This window comes from Mesocricetus auratus, unplaced genomic scaffold, assembly GCF_017639785.1.
Source record: "Mesocricetus auratus isolate SY011 unplaced genomic scaffold, BCM_Maur_2.0 Super-Scaffold_100001, whole genome shotgun sequence".
Lineage (NCBI taxonomy): Eukaryota > Metazoa > Chordata > Mammalia > Rodentia > Cricetidae > Mesocricetus > Mesocricetus auratus.
This window is the reverse complement of record NW_024429187.1, coordinates 10,351,728-10,375,679: the sequence shown is the minus strand read 5'-3', so window position 1 is coordinate 10,375,679 and position 23,952 is coordinate 10,351,728. Positions and strand designations below refer to the sequence as shown.

Here is a 23,952-nt window from a genome sequence, read left to right as displayed (position 1 = left end):
TCACGGCTCTCAAGGAGACTGAAACAAGCAAGCTTGAAATCTAATGTCTTATAAGTCAGAATAGACTCCAGATGGAAACTGCATCACTTGTGGGCTCCCACAGTGTAGACCTTCTTATGTTTTCTCTTAAATGATCTTAGTTTATTAGGGATAATTTGCTTTGGTTCTTAAGCCAGTCCATCTGTAGTTGACCATAACTCCATAACTTTGTATATATAGATATTTTCCATGTATACATATTACTTAAAACAAACAAATGATTAAGAAGAAAATATAAAAAGAGATAACAGGAATAGGGTTAGGATAAATTGAGATTAATTCAATTACAAATACAATTCAATTACAAATATATTTTTGGAGTCTTATTGATTTTACAATAATTATTTCTAGTGTTATACTAGTTATTCTCTTTAAATACATTCACAGACATCTAAAGAAAATAATGCAAGCACTTTCCTGCAATAAATTTTTAGACTATGGATCTCTTTATCAAACTGCTGGAGACAAATTTTCTACATAACTCTATTAAATATAATAGTACCTATAATGGTGTAAGATTCATGATTCATGTGTCTTATGGTTAGTACAGAAATATCTCAGTTTCATAAATAGCTATATGATTATATAGATATATATGTATATATATAGAATTAACTGTAACACAAATAAGAAATTAGGAATATTGTTGCATATATGGCTATATGGCATAAGACATATAGAAGCCAAATGTTAAAACTGAGATTCATCTATGCTGGGCAACAAGTTAAATCAAGAGGAATTTAGGTTGCCTTGGGAAAACATATATGTAGTGAGAAACTATAGGTCCACACACTGGGGGACCCTAGTAATATAGTGGGTAGAGTTTGAGGAAGAAAAGTCAAAAATGTTTCCATGGGAACAAAGTTAACAATAAACATATAGTTAGGAGAAGGTGTTAGAAGGAAGCAGACAGATGAGGAGTTGACCCACAATATCAAGAAAGTTAAGAGAATAAAGATCAAAACTGGAAAAAGTTATCCATGATGGAGGTCACTGGTGCCAAAAGAGTTAGCATCTTAGAATCAGGAAGCATCTGAACAGAATGAGGAGTCCAGGAGACAGTAGAGGGCAGGAATGAAGAGTGGAGGTTGGAGATCTTGCAGGAATCCTTGGATAGAAGGAATCAAACAGCAGGGAGTGTTTGAGAGAACAAGGAAGACAGAAGCACTTGATGTTGGGATCTCAGGCTCACAGAGGAGGACTAAGCCACAGAAGCACAGAGGAGGAGGAAAAGACATGGAAAGTGAAGAGAAGGCAGGAAGTTGAACTTCTCCCTGTCTGGATTTTCTGTGAGCAGGGATGGCTCAGCAGAGATTCTGAACTCAGGTAAGCTGGGAGATGCTGGTGGTGCTTTCACAGAAGCCAGGTGAGGTTGGAAGGGACCGAGTAAATGAAATAATAACAAGGAAGAAAGAAACGCAGGATAGCACCTAAGAGAATTGCTGCTATGAGGTCACGTCCTTTCTTTGGAAGGAAGTTTCAGGACAAGAGCTTTGATGAAGACACATTACAAGAAATTCATCACGGCATATTCTGCTTTTGAGACTGTGCTAGTTTCATTCCTGTGTCTGTGCAAATGAAACTTTGGAGAGGTTCATTTGACTTACAATTCTAGCACAACAGGGAAGTCACAGTCACTGGAGCTTGATGCAGCTGGTCACGCCTACCAGAGCACAGGGAGTGAAAGCATGCATGCTTATGTCTTTGCTTGCAACGTTGTGCTCAGCTCTTTCTTCACTCTTACACAGCTGATGACTCCCTGCCTAGGGAATGGTGCTGCCCACAGTGGGCTGGGTCTTCTCACATCAGTTAACTTAATTAAGACAATCTCCTGCTGACATGCCCACAGGAAAACCCACTAGAGATAATACTTCATTAAAACTCTCCTCCCAGGTAGCTCTAGGTTGTTTCCAGTTGACAATTCAAGCTAAGCATCACAGAGTCCCTTTGAAAGCATGGCTCTGGAAGCATCAAAAGGAGGTTGTTCTCATCATAGCATTCTTGGTTCTACCTGTGATGGTACAGCCTTGACCTTTAACTCAGCATAAAAGTGAATTTGGAATGTGGCTTTGAGTGATGAAGCCTCTGTGTCAATCAGATTTCAATCACTTTAATAAATACCTGAAATAATGGTTGATAAAGGATAGTTTTCATTTGGTTCACTGCTTTGGAAGTTTTGGTCTATGTCACTGGGCTGTCTGTTTTGGAGTTCTGTCATAAGGCAGCTCATTATGGAGGAAGTAAGGGAGGACTGAAAGCATTCATCTTGTGACTGGAAAGCAAAGCAGAATGAGGAGGGGCTGTGGTTCTTCTCCTGATAACCTGAAGACTCAACACCATGCCCTGAATTGAGATGGTTCCTTCATACCCCAGTGGTTGCCACTGGGAAGCAAGTCTGTAACACATGAGCTTCTGGGGGTCATTCCATATTGAAACAATGGGAATTTTTTTCAGTATTTATAGAAACCAATGTATGTACTTGCAACACACATATGTAATGTAACATATATGTGTACATATACATATCAAACTTAATTTTTTATATGTTAAATGCATAAGAATATCTGAGATAAGTGGGTACAGCTTAGTTGTAGAGCATTTGCCTAGCCTTTTGGATTCCTATCTTTGCCAAGGAAGGAAAAGAAATCTAAAATTAAAAACAATTCACATTCGCCAGGCAGTGGTGGCATATGCTTTTAATCCCAGCACTCGGGAGGCAGAGGCAGGCAGATCTCTGTGAGTTCGAGGCCGGGCTGGACCGACAGCCTCCAAAACAATACAGAGAAACCCTGTCTCATAAAACCAAACCAAACCAAACCAAACCAAAAAAAAAACAAACAAAAATCTCAAGGCTTTTTTGTGCAAGCAAATTTTTTGTGTGGTTGTGTAACTTCCTATCTTTGTTTACTTCCAGGGATTTTAGAATCAGGGAAGATTTTTGGCCCTTTGATTGGACTCTTCTTGGCATCCTTCTGTGCAACCATTTATGTAGACACTGGGTCTGTGAATACAGGTAAAGTAACTTTTATTTATACAGTCCAGACTCTAAAGTACAGGAGAATGCTACAGATTGCTATACCACTGACTCCTTTAGATCCCAGATAGGCATTTTATCACTGATTACAGAGTGAAAACCTAAGAAGAACAGAGATAGGATATAACTCTCTGATTAGAAGTTCAAGATTCTCCCACCATATTCCCGCCTAACCTTAGAGCTCAAAAGATTAACACACATAGGTTTTTGTCAATGAGGTCATCACTATGAATAAAAACAGAGATCTTTCTGTTGTGTGAAATGAACTGAGAGACAGAAATGCTAATTCACTGCTGGAAAATATATTGCCACCTATTATATTTGCCTTTTATTGGAACAATTGTCAGAATAACATAAACTAAAACTAGAGTTGTGGGTAGTAGGGAGTTTCTGTGAGTGCGTTAGAAATATAAATCAGTACCTCTGTAAGAACAAGTATAACTCTTAGCCACTGAACTGTTGCTCCAGCCTCCTCTGATGTTTTGAGATAAGAATACAACAGGTTAAAGATGGTTCCTTAAATATTTCTCAAATATTTTTGTATCATTTCAAAATGATGTGTAGCTGTCTAGGACTTTCTTCTTAATTTGACCTTTACTTGATAGATCAACCTCAGACAGTTTTGTTGCTGGCTGTTCTTATCCTGCCAGGTCGTGCTGACCTTCTCAGCACCAAATAAGCACATGGACAGATACTCTATTACCTACAAAACTATTGGTCGATGGCTAGGGATTATTATTGGTAGGCTGACTCTTAATTATTAACCCATAACTACTAATCAATGTATTTCTACATGGTCTTTGCTTACCAGAGAGTGTCCAGACCAGCTATTCCTTTGTGGTCTATATGGAGACTGATTTTGGCGGACTCTCTCTGCCTACTTTTCTTCCAATTCTTGTCTCCTAACCCTGCCTATTTTTCTACCTCTCTGACCAAACAGTGTTTTATTCATCAGCCAATAAGAGAAACATATATACAGAAGAACATCCCACATCATACTTTGTCAAAAATGTGAATTAAACTTGTGGTGTGACAGAAACCTGTAATCCTAGCATTTAGGAACTAGAGGCAGAGGACCAGAGTAAAAGGCCCAAACAAGAATATGAACAAATGTGAATAGTTTACAAACAATAGACAAATTTTGTGTTTAGGTGTGATTATTCTTCTTAATAATTTTCTACAGTTTACACAGTAAAGAATGGTGCAAACTTATAAAATATCGGTATTTATTCACAGATGACCTGACCATAACTCCCACGGATACACGCTGGGTCGGTGCTTGGTGGATCGGCTTTTTGATCTGTGCCGGAGTGAATATCCTCACCAGCATCCCCTTTTTCTTTCTTCCTAAAACACTCTCAAAATATGAGCTAGATGATAATGTGGATGTGACTAAAAGTGACAAAGAAGAGAAACACCTAGAGAAAGCCAACAAGAAAAAACGTGGACTCACTAAAGGTAAACAGGAAAATTTTAAGCCTTGTGTTTGGGTTATAGTGGCACACTTGACATACTGTGCTGAGTTAAAATAGTTTGTCACTAATGGTCCATGCTCAGTTGTGTTAAACTTCTTCCAGATTTACCACGTGGAAACAACTGAGATAATTTGTAAAGAATTTATCTTAAATTAAACTTTATAAAAAATTCAATTTGGACAACCAATGAGCAAATGTATTTTCCCACATATTTTCAAATGTCTATTTTATATAAAATATTTCTTGAAGTTTGAAAACACAAACATGAACAACCAGAAATTCAAGCTAAAGATAATGGGAGAGAAATACCTGTATACAGTATAGTTTGATAAGGAAAATGTTAGTTTATCTGTGAGCATCCTCCAAGTCAAGGCTGAGAGATGACATAATCCTTTGTATTTGAAGGTGTGTTGTAGTTCACAGAAGAACTGTTCTCTAAGGATCAGACTGTTGTAGAATAAGCAAGGATGTTACCAAACTCTGGTGCAGAGTAATGTTGCTTCTGTGAGAATCTGAGTGCTCAAGACTTGGAACTAATTTCACAGTTGTATGTATGGTGACCTCTGCAGTATTCTCAAGAGATCTGAGCTACTGCAAACATTTTGCACCTTGGCGTCTTGAATTCTTCAAATATATAATTGGAGAATAGGAAGGTTATATTTCATCACCTGTCAATTGAGGGTAACAGTGCATTATATTTTTGGATTTCTGTGCTGTCCTTGCATACACTGCACTGGGGAGCACTTTATTGATGATGTCTCTATTTCCTCCATCACTCACAACCTCCAGCACCATGTTGCACTGAATAATCTCACATCTTCCTTAAACACTACTGACCATAACTGGGGGAGACAGTTCAGAGGCTTGAACATTCTTGGAATCATGGTCAAGTTAATGATTCTACTGAAAGGGCTAATACTGACTGTTATGTGTTACTGTGTGATCTGCCAGGACAAAGTGATTTTCAAAACTAGGTAATAGCTTAGCATCATATAAGACATATTGAAAATCAATGTGAACTGAGGAGACTCATTTAGGAAACAGGGATGTCAGCTGTTTCCTAACATAGGTGAGTTCAAAAGCTCCTGGTAATTCTGACTATAATCCTCTCATCTATAAAGATTAAATTCCACTCTTTTTACTACACTGTTCTTCCTATACATCTAAATGGTTTCTTCTCTATACGTTGCTCTCTAAAAATTTTAGGCAGTTTATTAAGGATACTATAAAGTTAGAAAATCAAGATAGAAAACATGAAGATGGGAAAAGGAAAGATGCTATTAAGTGTGAAGTTCAGTCAAATTATGTTTATAATAATCCATTTGCTAGTGCCGCACTATAACCTTGACACTCAGCTTTTAAAATAGGGAAACGTTCTGATTAAGTCAGTTGGAAGGTGCTTGGTATACACCAAATGAGTCATCATTCCTTGCAATGAAATCCTTGTGTTGAGATGTTTAAAAATACCACGAGGTGCTTCAAATGCATGTTCTGCTGTGAAATGCTGCAGGGAGGGATGCTGAGAGTCCATGAGCTGAAGCATGATTCCTGGAGTCTTCCTAAGTTTTCAGCTCATCCATTCATGCACGCAAGAGTGACAACATCAGTATCTGAACCAACACTTCACCAAAGACGGTCCCTTTGCAGATTCCAGAGATCAGACTAGTCACTCTCTAGTGAGGGAGGGTGTTAATGGACTAGTCACTCTGTAGTGAGTGAGGGGTGTTAATAGACTCGTCACTCTGTAGTGAGTGAGGGGTGTTAATAGACTAGTCACTCTGTAGTGAGTTAGGGATTTAATAGACTAGTCACTCTGTAGTGATTGAAGGGTGTTAATAGACTAGTTACTCTCTAGTGAGTTAGGGAGTTAATAGACTAGTCACTCTCTAGTGAGTGAAGGGTGTTAATAGATAGTCACTCTCTAGTGAGTTAGGGTGTTAATAGACTAGTCACTCTCTAGTGAGTTAGGGAGTTAATAGACTAGTCACTCTCTAGTGAGTGAAGGGTGTTAATAGTCACTCTCTAGTGAGTTAAGGTGTTAATAGACTAGTCACTCTCTAGTGAGTTAGGGAGTTAATAGACTAGTCACTCTCTAGTGAGTGAAGGGTGTTAATAGATAGTCACTCTCTAGTGAGTTAGGGTGTTAATAGACTAATCACTCTCTAGTGAGTGAAGGTGTTAATAGGAGGAAAGTAGGAATGGAAATGAAAGAGGTGGCCACAGACAGGACTCCATTTCCTTATAGTTTTGCTTGACTGCACAGTTGGGTTCCAATTCTTATACAGCTAATTCTGTCACTAACTTCCAGAAGATCCTTTAAATGGATTTATAATGTTAGCCCCAAGTGTTATATATTTACCAAATGCATTTGTGTCACAGCACGGAATCTTTGAGGAGATTTTATAACACTGGAATCAAACTGCATGGCAACATTTTCTTGATGGTCTTGACACTCTTGTTTCAGATTTCTTACCATTCATGAGAAGCCTCTCCTGCAATTCAGTTTACATGCTTTTCTTGCTAGTAACTGTGATCCAGATGAATGCATTTGTCCCTTTACTTACCTTCCTGCCAAAATACCTGGAACAGCAATATGGAAAATCAACTGCAGAGATAATCTTTCTTATAGGTATGTAGTTTTATTATTTTATTTTTTAATAGCAATTCCATCTCCCACAAGGACACAACAAACAGTATGACCAAAGACATGCTAAAAAATATGATAACGTGACTAGTAAACTACAAGGACATTGAGGTGTGTTAGCATATTTGTAAATTTATTCTCTCTATGAACCAGGGAAATCAAGAATGGATAGGGAAAGGTAGAATCCAGAAATGCACTCTTTGCTCTCTCTTTCCCATCAGAATGAAAACCATCACCATTACGGACATATTTGGGGATGTTCATATCAATCGATTTTCAGATAGGCAATGTGTTAATTCATAAAGGAATACACAGTTAACTCACTGGGATTCTGCATTAATATGTAATTCCTTGATTTTATATCTGGGCTTCAATCCTTGCCTTCCACATTACTAATTCAGTTGCTTGGTCCCCTGGTGGTTTCAGGATTCTGTGTAGCCACACTCTGGTTTTCCTACGAGTACACTAATCCAGGGATCCTACCTAGCTTTGGATTTTTCCTGGGTTCATTTAAGTAGGTAGAAGTTTCTCTCCTTCCAACATCTCCAAAATAAACACCCTGAGGCTCTTATTAATTGGAAATGCTCAGCCATTAGTTCAGGCTTATTATTGTTTATGATCTGCCAAATGATAGCACCTTTATTAACATGGTACCTTCATCTCCTGCTCCCTCATCATCTGCTGGCAGCTCCTCTAATTCTGCCCTCCTTCCCCTCATCTCAGCTTGCCTCTCCCATCTAACTCTATCCTGTCAGCTATTGGTCAGTCAGCTTCTTCATTAAACCAGTGAGCATAATACATATTCACAGTGGACAGAATTGTTATTCCACAGCATTTCCCCCTCTCTGTCTAATTTAAAAGGAAGGTTCTAATTTAACCTAGTAAGAGTATATGAAACAAAAACGGTTATTAGGAATTACAGTAATTGCAGTATCCAGTCCATTTGTATTTGACAAAACTAGAGAAAATATTCTATTACATAACTTGGTGAGTCCGAAGTTTCTCACCAAATTTATCTATTCATCATAACTAAGGAAATATATAATCATAACTATTTATTATGCAACTCCATCAAAGACCCCAGAAGTATGAAATGTTAATTAATAAGAGGTTTATCTACCTGTCTGGGCAGTCATTCAAAGTTCATCTTCAACGTTGGAGCACTTATCCTCAGCCTACCAGGCTAGAGAATCTGGCAGACTTTTCAGAGATGCAGAAAATTTGAATGACTATCCTACCTCATATTGTCACAGTTTAATGGTCATTTTCCAATGATGTATCCTGCTGAATGTCTGACAGACTATTCCATGAAGCAGGAATCTCAAGTGACTGTCTTGCCTTACATTGGCAAAGTTCACCACTCCTTTTACTATGTGTCCCATAGAATGTCTGATATACTTTTCTATGAATCTTAAAATACTGAGATATATTGAGGTAATGACCAAGTCCCAGGAAGGCTGGCAGTGACCTTTGTTGATATATACCACCTGTAAAGATTCAGGACTTCTCCCCTGATTAAACCTGATCAATATCATTCCTGAAGAAATCAATTGCCTCTTTTCTCCTGTGGGAACAAATACAAATACTATTCTACAAAACAATTTTGATTTCCATTTGACAACTATATTTTTTAAGTTAAGGTGGCCTAAAATATCTAGGTTGGTTCAACTTTGCAGTTCTGCTCACAGTCCCATGTCTCTTAGCAGCTGACCTTTGCTCATCATCATTCAAAATATTCAAAATCAACACAATTACATACAGGATACAGACTCCCTGTGTATTTCCCATCTCTGCCTGTCTCATTATGTTTTACTATTTTACGTCTCTCTTTAAGTAGTTTACTATTTTAATCTTTTTATTTCTTTCTGTTATTTTCTATACCTATTCTCTTTTCTTTCTTAAGCCTACATATATATTTTTCCAACATTAATTTTATTTTTTCCTTTTATTAATTTAAATTAGAAACAAGCTTGCTTTGCATGTCAATCCAAGTTTCCTCTCCCTCCTGGCTCCTCCCCTGCCCCCTATCAACCCACTATCCCATCCCCTTTCTGCTCTTCAGGGAGCATGAGGCCTTCCACGGGACATCTTCAAAATCTGTCACATCATTTGGAGAAGGGCCTAGACCCTCTCCCGTGTGTCTAGGATGAAAGAGTATCCCTCTGTGTGGATTGGGCTCCCATACTTCATTTATATACTACGAATAAATACTGATCCACTATGAGAGGCTCCATGGATCGCCCAGGCCTCCTAACTGACATGCTTATTTAACAGGTCTAGATTAGTCCTATGCTGGGTTCCCAACAATCAGTCTAAGGTTCATGAGCTTCCCCTTGTTCAGGTCACCTGTTTCTGTGGGTTTCTACAGCCTGGTCTTGACCCCTTTGCTTATCATTCCTCCCTCTCTGCAACTGCATTCCAGGAGTCAGCTCAGTGTTTAGCTGTGAGTGTCTGCTTCTACTTTCATCAGCTACTGGATAAAGGTTCTAGGATGGCCTATTAGGTAGTCATCAGTCTCATTACTGGGTAAGGGCAGTGAAGGCAGCCTCTCCACTATTTCATGCATTGTTATCTGGGGGTCATCTTTGTAGATCTGTGAACATTCTGCCAGTGCCAGATTTCTCTTTAAACCTATAATGACTCTCTCTATTATGGTTTCTCTTTCCGTGCTCTCCTCTATTCTTCCCCTGACTCAATCTTCCTGCACCCTCATGTCCTTCTCTCTCCTGCTCTTCTCCCATTTTCTTTCTCTAAACTCCCTCTCCTCTACCCCCATCCTCCCAATTAGCTCAGGAGATCTTGTAGCTTTACCCATCTCTGGGGGACTATGTATGTCTCTCTTCAGGACCTCATGATTTCCTAGCTTCTCTGGCAGTATGGATAGTAGGCTGGTTATCCTGTACTCTATGCATAAAATCCATATATGAGTATGTGTTTGTCTTTTTGTTACTGGATTACCTCACTCTTCTAGTTCCATCCCTTTGCCTGCAAATTTCAAAATTCCATCTTTTTTTCCACTGAGTAGTACTCCATTGTGTAAATGTACTACATTTTCTCTATCCACTCTTCAATTGAGGGGCATCAGGTTGCTTCTATGTTCTGGCTATTACAAACAATGCTGCCATGAACATAGTTGAACAAATGTTCTCGTTGTATGAATGTGCATCTTTTGAGTATATGCCTAAGAGTGGAATTGCTGGATGTTGTGGTAGACTGATTCCCATTTTCCTGAGGAACCACCATACTGATTTCCAAAGTGACACTCCCTCCAGCAATGGATGAGTGTTCCCCTTTCTCCACATCCTCTCCAGCATAAACTGTCATTGGTGTTTTTTATTTTTGCCATTCTGAAAGGAGCAAGATGGTGTCTCAGAGTTGTTTTGATTTGCATTTCCCTGATGGCTACAGATATTGAGCACTTTCTTAAGTGTCTTTCAGGCATTATAGATTCCTCTATTGACAATTCTATATTTAGTTCTGCATCCCAATTTTTTGTTTTGTTTTGTTTTGTTTTTTAAAGAGAAGGTTTTTCTATGTAGGTTTGTAGACCAATCTGGCCTTGAATTCACAAAGGTCCACCTGCCTCTGCCTCCAGAGTGCTGGGATTAAAGGTGTGTGTCACCACTGACAGTCTTGCACCCAAATTTTTAATTCAGTTATTTGGTGTTTTGGTGACTAGCTTCTTGAGTTCTTTTTATAATTTGGAAATCAGTCCTCTGTCAGATGTGGGGTTGGTGAATATCATTTCCTTTTCTATGGGCTGCTGTTTTGTCTTGTTGACTCTGTCATTTGCCTTAAAGAAGTTTCTCAGTTTTAGGAGGTCCCATTTATTAATTGTCAATCTCAGTGTCTGTGATACTGGTGTTGTTTTTCAGGAAGAGGTCTCCTGTACCAATTCATTCGAGGGTACTTCCCACTTTCTCTTCTAATAGGTTCAGTGTGACAGGATTTATGTTGAGGTCTTTGATCCATTTGGACTTAAGTTTTGTGCATGGTGATAGACATGGATCTACTTGCAGTTTCTACATGCCAGCATCCATTTATGCCAGCACCATTTGTTGAAAATGCTTTCTTTTTTCCATTGTATAATTTTAGCTTCTTTGTCAAAGATCAGGTGATCATGGATGTATGGGTTAATATCAGTGTTTTCATTTCGATTCCATTGGTTTACCTGTCCATTTTTATGCCAATACAAAGCTATTTTCAGGATTACAACTAAGGGATGGTGATGCCTTTGAAAGTTCCTTCATTGTACAGGATTGTTTTGGCTATCCTGGGTCTTTTGTTTCTTCATATAAAGCTGAGTATTGTTCTTTCAAGATCTGTGAAGAACTGTGCTAGGATTTGATGGGGATTGCATTGAATCTGTAGATTGCTTTTGGCAGGATTGCCATTTTTTTACCACATTGATCTTATCTATCCAAGAGCATTTCCATTTTCTGGTATCTTCTTTAATTTCTTTCATTAAAGACTCAAATTTCTATACAGGTGCTTCATTTGTTTGGTTAGCATTACCTCAAGATATGTCATGTTGTTTTTGGCTATTGTAAAGGGTGATGTTTATCTGACTTATTTTTTATTATTTTTCTCAATATATGTTTTTATTTAAATAAGAAACATGAATGCTTCACATGTCAGTCCCAGCTCCCTCTCACACCCCTCCTCCCTTATCCCTCCACCAGCCTCCCAGCCCCCCACTCAATCCCCACATCATTCCCCAGGAAGGGTGAGGCCCTCCTTGGGGGATCTCTAAAGTCTATCATTTCATCCTGAGCAGGACCTAGGCCTTTCCCTATATGTCCAGGCTGAGAGAGCATCCCTCTATTTGGAATGGGCTCCCAAAGCTCATTCATAAACCATGGTAAACACTACCCAAAGCCCCAGTGATTTCTGTGGCCTCCTCCCTGGCACTACATTCATGGAGTCTGGATCAGTCCCCCATTTGCCTCTCGGCCATCAGTCTGGGATTCAAGATCTCCCCCTTATCCGGTCAGCTGTCTTTGTCAGTTTCATCATCATGGTCTTGACCCCTTTGCTCATCACTCCTTCATCTCTGTCACTAGGTTCCAGGAGTGCAGTTCAGTGTTTAGCTGTGGGTATCTGTCTCTGCTTACATCAGTCCCTGGATGAAGGTTCTAGGATGGCATATAAGGTAGTCATCAACCTTATCATCAAGGAGGGTCTATTAGTGTAGTCTCTCCACTGTTGTTTAGTTTGCCAGTTGGTGTTATCCATGTAGATCTTTGGAGATCTCACTAGTGTCAGCTCTCTCCTCAAGCCTATAGTGACTGGATCTATTATGATAACTGCCATCCTGCTCTCCTCTATTCTTACCTCGATTCAACCTTCCTGCTCCCCCATGCCTTCTTCTCCCCTCCTCTTATCCCACTCTCTTTTTCTTGGTTCTCTCTCCCCTCTCCCCATGTTCACAATCTGCTCAGAAGATCTTGCCTCATTCCACTTCTCTGGGGTATCATGCATCTCTCTTGGGAATCTCCATGTTTCCCAGACTCACTGACACTGGGATTGTAGGCTGACACTCCCCTGATCCATGTCTAAAATCCATATATGAGTGAGTACATATCATGTTTGTCTCTTTGTGTCTGGGCTACCCCACTCAGGATGGTTTCCTCTAGTGTCATCCATTTGCCTGCAAATTTCAAGTACTCCATTGTGTAAATGTACCACATTTTCTCTATCCACTCTTCAGGTGTGGGGCATCTAGGTTGCTTCCAGGATCTAGCTATTACATATAATGCTGCTATGAAAGGAACAGACATCCTTGTTGTGTGAATGGGCATCTTTTGGGTATATGTCTAAGAGTGGAATTGCTGAGTCTTGTGGTAGACTCAGACCCATTTTCCTGAGGAATTTCCATAGTAACTGTGCTAGTTGGCACTCCCACCAGCAGTGAAGGAGTGTTCCCCTTTCTCCACATCCTCTCCAGCACAAACTGTCATTGGTGTTTTTGATTTTCACCATTCTGACAGGAGTAAGATGATATCTCAGAGTTGTTTTTATTTGCTAATGGCTAGTGATGTTGAGCACCTTCTCAAGTGTCTCTCAGCCATTTTATACTCTTCTATTGAGAATTCTCTATTTAGTTCAGTCCCCTACTTTTTAATTGGATCCTTTGGTGTTTTGGAGACTTGCTTCTTGCATTCTTTATAAAATTTGGAGATCAGTCCTCTGTCAGATGTGGGGTTAGTGAATATCTTTTCCCAATCTGTGGGGTGACTTTTTGTCTTGCTGACTGTGTCCTTTGCCTTACAGAAGCTTCTAAGTTTCAGGAGGTCCCATTTATTAATTGTCGATCTCAGTGTTTGTGCTACTGTTGTTATGTTTAGGAAGCAGTATCCTGTATAAATTCGTTCAAGAGTACCTCCCACTTTCTCTTTTAAGAGGTTCAGTGTGGCTGGATTTATGTTGAGGTCTTTGATCCATTTAGACTTAAGTTTTGTGCATGGTGGTAGACTTGGATATATCTGCAGTCTTCTACATGCCAATATCCAGTTATGCCAGCACAATTTGTTGAAGATGCTATCTTTTTGCCATTGTATAATTTTAGCTTCTTTGTCGAAAATCAGCTGTTCATAGGTTTGTGGATTAATCTCAGGGTTTTCAATTTGATTCCATTGGTCTACCTGTCTATTTTTGTGCCAATACCAAGCTGTTTTCAGGACTATAGCTCTATAATAGAGCTTGAAGTCAGGAAGGATGGTGATGCCTCTAGACATTGCTTTGTTGAGCAGTGTTGTCTTGGCTGTCCTGGGTTTTTTGTTTTTGCATATAAAGTTGATTATTGTTCTTTCAAGGTCTGTGAAAAATTGTGCTGGATTTTGGTGGGGATTGCATTGAGTCTGTAAATTGCTCTTAGCAGGATTGCCATTTTTACTACATTGATCTTACCTATCCAAGAGCATGGGAGATCTTTCCATTTTTTGGTGTCTTCTTTAATTTCTTTCTTTAAAGACTCAAAGTTCCTACGATACATGTCTTTCACTTGCTTGGTTAGCTTTACCCCTAGGTATTTTATGTTGTTTGTGACAACTGTGAAGGGTGACTTTTCTCTGATTTCTTTCTCAGCCATTTTATCGTCTGTATATAGTAGGGCTACTGATTTTCATGAGTTGATCTCGTATCCTGCCACTTTGCTGAAGGTGTTTATCAGCAGCAAGAGTTCCCTGCCAGAGTTTTTGGGTCACTTATGTAAACTATCATATCATCTGTAAATGGTGAAAGTTTTACCTCTCCCTTTCCAATTTGTATCCCCTTGATCTCCTTTTGTTGTCTTATTGCTCTAGCTAGAACTTCCAGTACAATATTAAAGAGATATGGGGAGAGGGGACAGCCTTGCCTTGTTCCTGATCTTAGAGGAATTTCCTTGAGTTTCTCTCCATTCAGTTTGATGTTGGCTCTTGGTTTGCTGTATATAGCTTTTATGATGTTTAGATATGTTCCTGTTATCCCGATCTCTATCTAGTTGATATCTAGCCAAAAATTTTTCCATTTCCTTTAAATTTTTGAATTTTGTGGAGTACTGTTTTCAAGATATGACCTGATGATTCTCTGAATTTCCTCAGTGTCCATTGTTATGTCCTCCTTTTCCTTTCTGATTTTGTTAATTTGTATGTCCTCTCTCTGCTTTTGGTTAGTTTGGATAAAGGTTTGCCTATCTTGCTGATTTTCTGGAAGAACCAAATGTTTGTTTCATTGATTCTTGGTATTGTTTACTTTGTTTCAATTTTATTGATTTCTGTCCTTAGTTTGATTATTTCATGGCATCTACTCCTCCCAGGTGAGTTTGCTTCTATTTGTTCTAAAGGTTTCAGTTGTGCTAATGTGAGTATTCTCCAGTTTCTTCATATGAGTACTTAACTCTATTAACTTTCTTTTTAGTACTGCTTTCAAAGTGTCCCAAGAATTTGAGTATGTGGTGTCTACATTTTCATTGAATTCTGAGAAGCCTTTAATTTCCTTTTTTATTTCTTCCCTGACCCATTAATGGTTCAATTGTGTGTTTTTCAATTTGTAGATTTTCTGAAATTTGTATTGTTATTGAATTCTAACTTTAAAGCATGGTGGTCTGATGAGGTGCATGGATTTATTCCAATTTTTTTGTACCTGTTGAGGTTTTCTGTGTTGCCAAGTATGTGGTTAATTTTATAGAACGTTCCATGTATCTGAGAAGAAAGTATATTCTTTTGTGTTTGGATGGAATGTTCTGTAGATATCTCTTAATCCTCATTGGGCCATAACTTTTGTTAGTTCCTTTGTCTCTTTGTTAGTTTCTTTCTGGTTGTCCTTTCCAGTGGTGAGAGCATGGTATTGAAGTCCCCCCCCCCATTCCCTGCCATTCTTAAACACGTTTTAAGTCTTTGATAGCAGGGCCTCTCAAAAGAGCAGTCTCATTTTTCCATGTCGGGAAACCTTCTCTGAAAAGAGCAACACCTCTGCTCACCACCAGCGAACAGGGCTAACTGGAGGGCACAGCGTTATCAAGAAGCTGCTCTGACGCCCTTTTCGTGTTCTTGCAGCTCCTGAATAAATACGCTGAGACTGACATTAATTATAGATTCTCACTTGAAAGCTCTGTTTTATTACCAAGTAGCTCCCACATTTTAACTTAGCCCATATTCCTTATTTGCACTCTGCCATATAGCGGTACGTTTATTAGCATGGCTCCTGCATCTCCTGTCCCCACAGTATCTGCTCATGACTCCTCTTATGCTGCCATTCTCAGTTTGGCTCTCCCACCTAGCTCTATCCTGTTCAGCTATTGGCCCATCATCTTCTTTATTAAACCAATGAGAGTAATATATATTCATAGTGTATAGAAGGATTGTTCCAGAACATATTTACACTTGAAAACTGACAATCAGAGGATACCAGCATCCACCTTATCTAGAGTTCTCTGAAAGTCCACCTCACTTTCCCTACCCCCAGATGTATAAAATGAAACGCGATGGAATGGTGTTGAAAAGGATGCATAAATTCTTCCATGTCTGGGGCTGGTGCTGTATGAGTAGAACCTGGACAGGATTTTCTCTTCCCTACTCTTCTTTGTCCTTTGTTTTTTTGGGAGGGATAGGAGAAGAAGATTCAATAAGAAATTTTATGGGCAACATAAAAATTGCACAAAATGTACTACAGTTGATAAGCATGGACTCAGCAATGACTTTCAAATTACCTGGAGCTGAGTCAAATTCCCATTGAACAGAGTGGAAAGAAGTGCATGAGGTCTCTCTCTCTCTCTCTCTCTCTCTCTCTCTCTCCCTCTCTCTCTCTCTCTCTCTCTCTGTGTGTGTGTGTGTGTGTGTGTGTGTGTGTGTGTGTGTGTGTGTAATGGCTATATGGTGTTTATAACTTGCTTCAAATAATTACGTAAATTCCACTTGTAATTTTATAGTGATATCATGGGGCATTTGTAACATGTGAGTGAGTAGTGGTTAGGATCACTGTATATTGTAGCTAAGTAATTCCTTAAGATGCATTAAAATTTATAACATTGATTATTCTGGTATCTTTTATAAATACCATTTTATTTACATTTATAGGTGCTTATAACTTCACTCCAGTATGCATTGGATATTTAGTTAGTGGCTTGATTATGAAGAAGTTCAAGATTACTGTCAAGAAAGCTGCATACATAGCGTTCTGCCTGTCCCTGACTGAGTATCTTCTATCTTTCTTTAACTTTATGTTGACCTGTGATAATTTCCCAGTTGCTGGCTTAACTGCATCCTATCAACATGAACGGTATGTTACTTCCTAAGGAAGATGATAATGATCTCACAATTGCTAGACCATTTTCTTCAAGTATTGTATATGACCAGATCATTTTATTACAATATAATGACAGTCATCCATTGTTATTTTGTATTTTTCTTCTACCCATCAATCCTATACCAGTCCACACAAGTTGTGAGCCTATTGAGAAGGCCTGGGGAATGCCAATAAGTAAATTTATGATTCTATGTACATATGGTTGGTCACTATAATAATATCTTCATCTTCTTTAAAGTTTAATAAAAGAAATTACCTAGAGCTTTGTAGCCTAAGTTATCCATGTATTTTATACTCCAGATAGCTTTAGAAGTTGACTGTTTAACACCAGATAGCTTTAGAAGTTGTATATACAGTTCAGCAAGCCTTCATATGCTTCTATACTGGGCACAAATTTAACATTATTAAATCTAATACATGGTAAATAAATAAATGGATATATTTATATATGTCACCAGTATATTTATATCTCATGCACTCTGTAGTCTTAGACTTTGTAATTAAAGGGCTGCCTGGTCAAGTTCTGTATTAGCATGGGAAATGTAAAACTTAGTTTAGGGCACACTTATATAATCATCTAATCAGTTAAAATGAAATAAAACATATACGTGGAGGTTCCTTTGAAAGTTCTGGGGAGATGACTCAGTGATAAAGCGCTTGCTGAGCAGGCAGGAGAACCTGAACTTAGATCCCCAGAATCCATGTACAGCTTGACATTGTACATCTGTAATCCCAGAACTCCTATTGAGCTGAGAGGCACAGGCAGGAAAATCTGAAAATTCATGGGGCCTGCTAATTTGGCATTTGCCCAGTGAACAACAGGGGACTCTGTCCAAAATGCTGAAATTTTATCTTTTGACCACCACATACATACATGCTGTTGCATGTATGCTCTCTCTCTCTCTCTCTCTCTCTCTCTCTCATACACACACAGAGAGAGAGAGAGAGAGAGGGAGACAGAGAGACAGAGAGAGAGAGAGAGAGACAGAGAGAGAGAGAGAGAGACAGAGAGAGAGAGAGAGAGAGAGAGAGAGAAGCAGGGACGGGGGAGAGAAAGACACAGGAAAGAAGGGAGGGAGGGAGGGAGGGAGAGAGAGAGAGAGAGAGAGAAGCAGGGACAGGGGAGAGAAAGACACAGGAAAGAAGGGAGGGAGGGAGGGAGGGAGGGAGGGAAAGAATGAAACATAAGTCAGCTTCTCCCCCAGAACAAAACCAGAAATCATTCACATATCAATTTGTGATCTCTGTACTCTGATTTTGGCACACAAGTAACTGCTCTGGTGGTCACATGATTGCTTTTTTTCAGTTATTCTCCCAAAATTAAGTGCCTACCATATAGAAAAAAACTGTGGTGTCAGAGCTAAAAATGAAGATGGTAATATCATTGATCCACATGATGATGGGAAACAATGAAAGAGGGTAGGCTTGAACAAGTTCTGCAATTTACATTTATAAGACATGATCCATTTAGCCTTCAAAACAGAGTGGTTTGAGAAACCAGGCATGCTCTTCTCAGATAGAAATTGACCAACATTTCTAATGGGATTATAAGAGTATCCTGTGGGAGCCTAGAGCATGAAATCAAATCCTGTCACTCAAATACAGTGTGGAGTCAGCAGGACCAGAGATGGAGTCAGTGTGCATAGTTCTGTTTTGGTATTGTTGAAGTCATTTTCTGAAAAGTCACTAATTCACCCTGAATTTTCTTTTCTATATCTGCTTACACAGAGGCTGAGATGCAGAGAGGAAAATAGAGTTTGGGTGGTTCTTCATTATCCCTAATTTTATTTTAAACTATTTCAGAATTCAGCAGCCATTATATGTGGAGAATAAGGTCCTTGATGACTGCAACACAAGGTGTAACTGCTTAACTAAAACGTGGGATCCAGTGTGTGGAGACAGTGGCCTAGCATACATGTCAGCCTGCCATGCAGGCTGTGAGAAGTCTGTTGGAACAGGAATCAACATGGTAAACATCTTTTCATTGTTCTATGCTGATGTTTTTGTACTGAATTAATATGTAGATCTAAGTTTATATCTGCTAAAAATTAGTCCGTGCTTAAAATAATATATTTTTTTGTGAACCACTCACTTTACTTTGTATATGAATAATTGGCTTTACCATACTTAGTTGTTACGTGTAACACAAAAATAAATGACCTACAGACAGGTTTTGGGGTTCAAACTTTAAGCTGAATATCAGAAAAGCAAAGCAACTGACTACCAGTTTCTTACATTTACCTCAGGCTGAATGGTCTGATTCTTTCTCCGTAAGCTCTCACCAAGCCTCAGACTGTAACTTCCCTCAGAGTGGCTGAATAATGAGTGCTTCTCTGAGACCTTGCTTCTGTCTTACATGCTTCCCTAATGTTGGGATTACAGGTGTGAGCTATAATTCTCTTTTAGACTGATTCACTCCTGTGTAGATCTGGGGGGGCGTGGAGACACACCTTGAACACAGAGAGATCCCTCTACCTTTAAATCCTGAGCCCTAGGATTAAAAGTGTGTACCACTACCTCCTAGCTTCTGGCTGCTGGGATTCAAAGTGTGTGTCTAGCTTCAATGTCTTGTGGCTGACGTTGCTTTCTAAATCCTCAGACAAGCTTTAATAAATCATAAATAATGTATCACTACAGTTATGTAAGACCTTGACAGGGTCTGAGAATGTTTTTTTTGTAATTTCAAAGCAGTTGAGATTACTATGCAAATGAATGGAGTTAAACATTTCAGGATGAGCTGGAGAGCTACCTTAGCGGCTAAGAGCACATCCTGGTCTTTCAGTGAACCTGTTTGGTTCACAGCACCCACATGGGGCAACTCCCAACTCCAGCTCCAGGCCATCTGACACTATCTTTGGCCTTCCTCAGGCACCCACATACATGTGTTTGAACACACAGAGGAATAGAAGCATTTCTTTTATTCATTTAGTGCGTGTGTGTGTGTGTGTGTAAGTCTGTATGCATATGCATATGCATGTGTAAGCCAGAAGACAACCTTAGCTGTTGACCTTCGGGTTCTCTCTACGTCGTGGTTTTGACACAGGATCTCACCGGCCTGTGATTTGAGCATTCATTTAGGCTGCCTGACAAGTGAGCCCCAGGGAGTCACCTGTTCCCACCTACAGAGCCACACTGCTGCAAGCACATCCCTACATATACATTTTTCACATGTGTCCTGGGGATCTGAACTCAGGTCCTCATGCTTGCACGGGACTTTTCAGACTGTGTTGTCTGCACAGCCCTACATCAGCATAGTCTAATACATGAAAAGTTATGCACTTTTTTCTTTTCTCAAACAAGAAATACTTAAGGATGCTTGATAATCAAAATTAAATATACATTTTTATTCATAATCAAATCCATAAAAATAGCGATTAAAATTATTGACTTTACTGATGAAATAAACTTTTTCTTGGGGACATGACTTTGTTTATTAGGAAGCACCAAACTATTCCATCAGCATTCTGAAGCACATTTTGTTTGAGTACTTAGTACTAGGCAACACAAAACAAGCAGCGTTTATTTACTTTTTAAAAAATTATGCACAGAGTAGAGTGTTGGCTCAGTGGGTAAAGTCATTTGTCACCAGACATTACCACCATAACTACATCCTGGGGACCCACATGACAGATGATGTCTAACTCCCATAATTTATCCCCTGACTTCTACATGGATATCATATCATATGCATGTCTACCCAAGATGCACAGGTGCACAGTCATGCACACACATATGCACACACGTACACATACAAGGAAAAAAACAAGCAAATAAATCCAAAAAATATTAAGTGTCTATTCAGGTGAATTAAATTTTTGCAAATTAACATCATGTGTTTAGAAAAAATACCGGTTTTTTAAAATATCCCATTTTATATTCTATGATAGAATTCTAAGATACCAAAACAGAGATGAAAAAAGGGGGGTGGTAGTTTACTCCATTTTTCTCACTTAGTACTTACTATTTATTTAATGGTATTTGCGCTCCATCTCATTCTTGCTAGATGAATGTTCATCCTTTTTGGGTCATATCTTTGGCTCCAACACTCTCCATTTTTTAAAGCTGTGCAGAAAATACTGAAAGTTTTTGCCCAATATTTTTTTCTGTAAATAGTACATTCTTATTTTTTCACAGGTGTTTCAAAACTGCACCTGCATTCGGCCTTCAGGAAACTCATCTGCAGTCCTTGGGCTGTGTAACAAAGGTCCTGGCTGTACTGTCAAGCTGCAGTACTATTTCATCATGACAATGATTACCAGTTTCATCTTCTCATTAGCAGCCATACCTGGGTATATGGTTCTTCTGAGGTAATAAGTAACTCTTTTATCTTTTCTCTTTCTCTGTTAGTAGTGTGTGCATATGTGAGTGTATGCTGTGTGTATATGGTGTGTGTGTGTATGTGTGTGTGTGTGTGTAGTTGGCTACTGGGTGTTACGAAGAGCACAGGGAGGTCAGAAGACAATGGTGGGGGATCAATTCTCTCCATTTATCTCAATTTTGAGGCAGGGTCTTTCTTATTTCTGCTGCTCCCTGGCTATGTACTCCAGCCCACCTGATCCTCAAGTTACCACACAATTCTGTTTGCTTCTCCTATCTGATCAGAGGAATACTGGGATTACAGATGCATGCCACCAAATTTCCAATTTTTATGGTTTTAAACATATGTTCCTGGGTTCTGGGGATTATAGTTGGGTCATCTAGCCTTTGTTGGAAGTACATTTACATGAAGAGCACCTCCACCAATGTCATTTAGACCTTCAGTCACTTATTAAAATTCCTTTTCCTAAGAAATTCTCTTCCAAATGTCCTTCCTAGCAAACTTCATACCTACTAACAATGGGGAGACAGTTCAACCCTACTTTTCTTGTCTCATTGGAATTCAGAAGTAAAGTTGAGTTAACTGTGATGGTACCTCATAGCATTTTATCCTGATAGACTGTATATAAGTTCCCATTTCTCCCTGAAGGGCAACTGGACTTTTGTTTCCTTGCCCACATTCCCTTTCCACAACCCTTCTCCTTATTTTCCTTCTTCAAATCCCTTTCTACTTTCCTTCTCCTTCATTTCTGTCCTCTTCTCTCATGACACTTCTCTTGTCTCTTCTCCCATTTCCTCTCTTCCTCTCCACTCCCCTCTCTCCCCTACCCTCCCATTCCTCTTCCTGGATTCTTCCTTTCCTCTAATTCTACCCATCATGGACACTCACTGGAACAGGCTAGATATATGTTCATACATATATATATATATGTATATATATGTATGTATACTCACTTTCTATGGTAATAAGTTACATTTATATTCACACAAGTGGAGATGTGGTATACTCCCTTTTTTGTTCACAGGCTCACAGAGAGATAAAGGCACCAATTATTGCTGGTTCTTAAGACTTATTCTTGCAAGTTTGGGAGATTTGGCTATAACATCTGTCTCCCCATCACGTTTCAGGCTGCTTTAGCTTATGTGGCTACATGGTGCCTCCTTTCTCCCCCAGTACTCCAGGTACCTCTGTTCCCAAGCAGAATGCTCAGTCTATAAGGATGAGTTTTCCTTATACAGGAGGATGATCATAAGCAAAGTTTATATGAGCTGAACTATCCTGTTGGAACCTGCTAACACATTCTCAGGAGATATTTTATAGACAGCAGTTTCTGCCCCAGCTGGTCCTGCAGCCCATTCATCCAAATAAACACACTCAAGGTTATATTAATTATAAACTCACTGATGGCTCAGGCTTCTTATTTGGCTAGCACTCTATTAATTATTAACCCATTTCTATTAATATATGTATCTCCACTTTGTCTTTGCTTACCAATAATACCCTGTCCTCTTGCTCTCTTGGTAGCTACATGGCATCTTTCTGACAGGTCCTCTCTGCCTTCCTCTTCCCAGTATTCTCCTAGTCTGGGATCCCTGCCTTTATTTATCAACCAATATGAGAAACATATTCATAGCACACAAAAGGATATTCCCATCATCCCCTCTTTTCTGTCTAAACAAAAAGAAAGGTTTTAACTTTAATATAGTAAAATTATATATTAAAAAACAGTTATCAAGCAAGAACTATAGTTAAGAATATTTAGTCCATTAACACTTGGCAAAATTTAAAGAAAATATCCTATAATCTATCCTATCTTTGTGAGTCTAACGTTTTATCTGTAACTTATCTTTTCTCACAACTAAGGAAAACCATAACTACAACTGTCTGTCTTCAACTCCATTAATGATCCCAGAAGGATAGTATACAAACTCTAGAATTGAAAGAGACATCTCATTGCCTGGACAGTCACCAAAAGCTCCTCTGTAACATTGGGCCATCCATCTTCAACCTATAGGCAGAAAATATCTGGCAGACTGTTTGAAGGACCATCCTGCCCCCTGGGCAAGTTCAGCAGTCACCTTTTTGTAACCTGCCTGTCCAGTTTAGACAATGTACATGCTGTCAAGCAATCTGGGTAAGAGCAGTTCCTTGTCCAAATGGCTCTTCCTGCCGTGTTGAAGGCAAACTCCATAATGAGTTTCTTCCATGCACATCTTCCTTTCTGACATAATTCGTGTTGTCAGGAGCAGTTGTCTCTCGTTGTCCTGCATAAAAACCTTAATAAACCATTTTAAATGCCATATTATATAGGTCTTTGAAAGGATTTAAAGACTACCTATCCATTTGCAATATTATCTTTGCATATCTAAAACATCTAACTAACATAAGTTTTGACTATTACAGGTGACTATAATCTGTATTTAAAAGATCTACTAAACACAATATCTAAACAAGAGTATAGATACACCTATAACAAAATTGAACTTAGATTTGTGACAATAAACTAAAATCCATACCAATTAAAAGTATTCATTTCTATATCATAGTCCTCCTTTTTTTCTTTAGAAGGAGTCTGTGATCATTAACCATTTATTGTCAATCTTGTATAAATTAAAACAAACATTTATAAATCATATTTGGGAATGTGGGAATAGTT

General features: G+C 38.9%; 1 protein-coding gene across 5 annotated transcripts in view; it reads left to right on the top strand.

Annotated features, from left to right (window-relative positions):
- LOC101831491 (solute carrier organic anion transporter family member 1A5-like) overlaps window positions 1-23,952 on the top strand; it is a 58,804-nt gene that overhangs the window by 20,206 nt on the left and 14,646 nt on the right. For 3 of the 5 annotated variants that reach the window (XM_040743527.1, XM_040743531.1, XM_040743530.1), the window contains 6 exons: window positions 2,954-3,052; window positions 4,310-4,531; window positions 7,013-7,177; window positions 16,750-16,951; window positions 18,782-18,947; window positions 21,113-21,285. In XM_040743527.1, coding sequence (XP_040599461.1) covers window positions 2,954-3,052; window positions 4,310-4,531; window positions 7,013-7,177; window positions 16,750-16,951; window positions 18,782-18,947; window positions 21,113-21,285 — 1,027 coding nt within the window. Of the gene's footprint in view, window positions 1-2,953; window positions 3,053-4,309; window positions 4,532-7,012; window positions 7,185-10,449; window positions 10,464-16,749; window positions 16,956-18,781; window positions 18,948-21,112; window positions 21,286-23,952 lie in introns of all 5 variants that reach the window. The other 2 variants (XM_040743529.1, XM_040743528.1) reach the window with 2 other exon arrangements.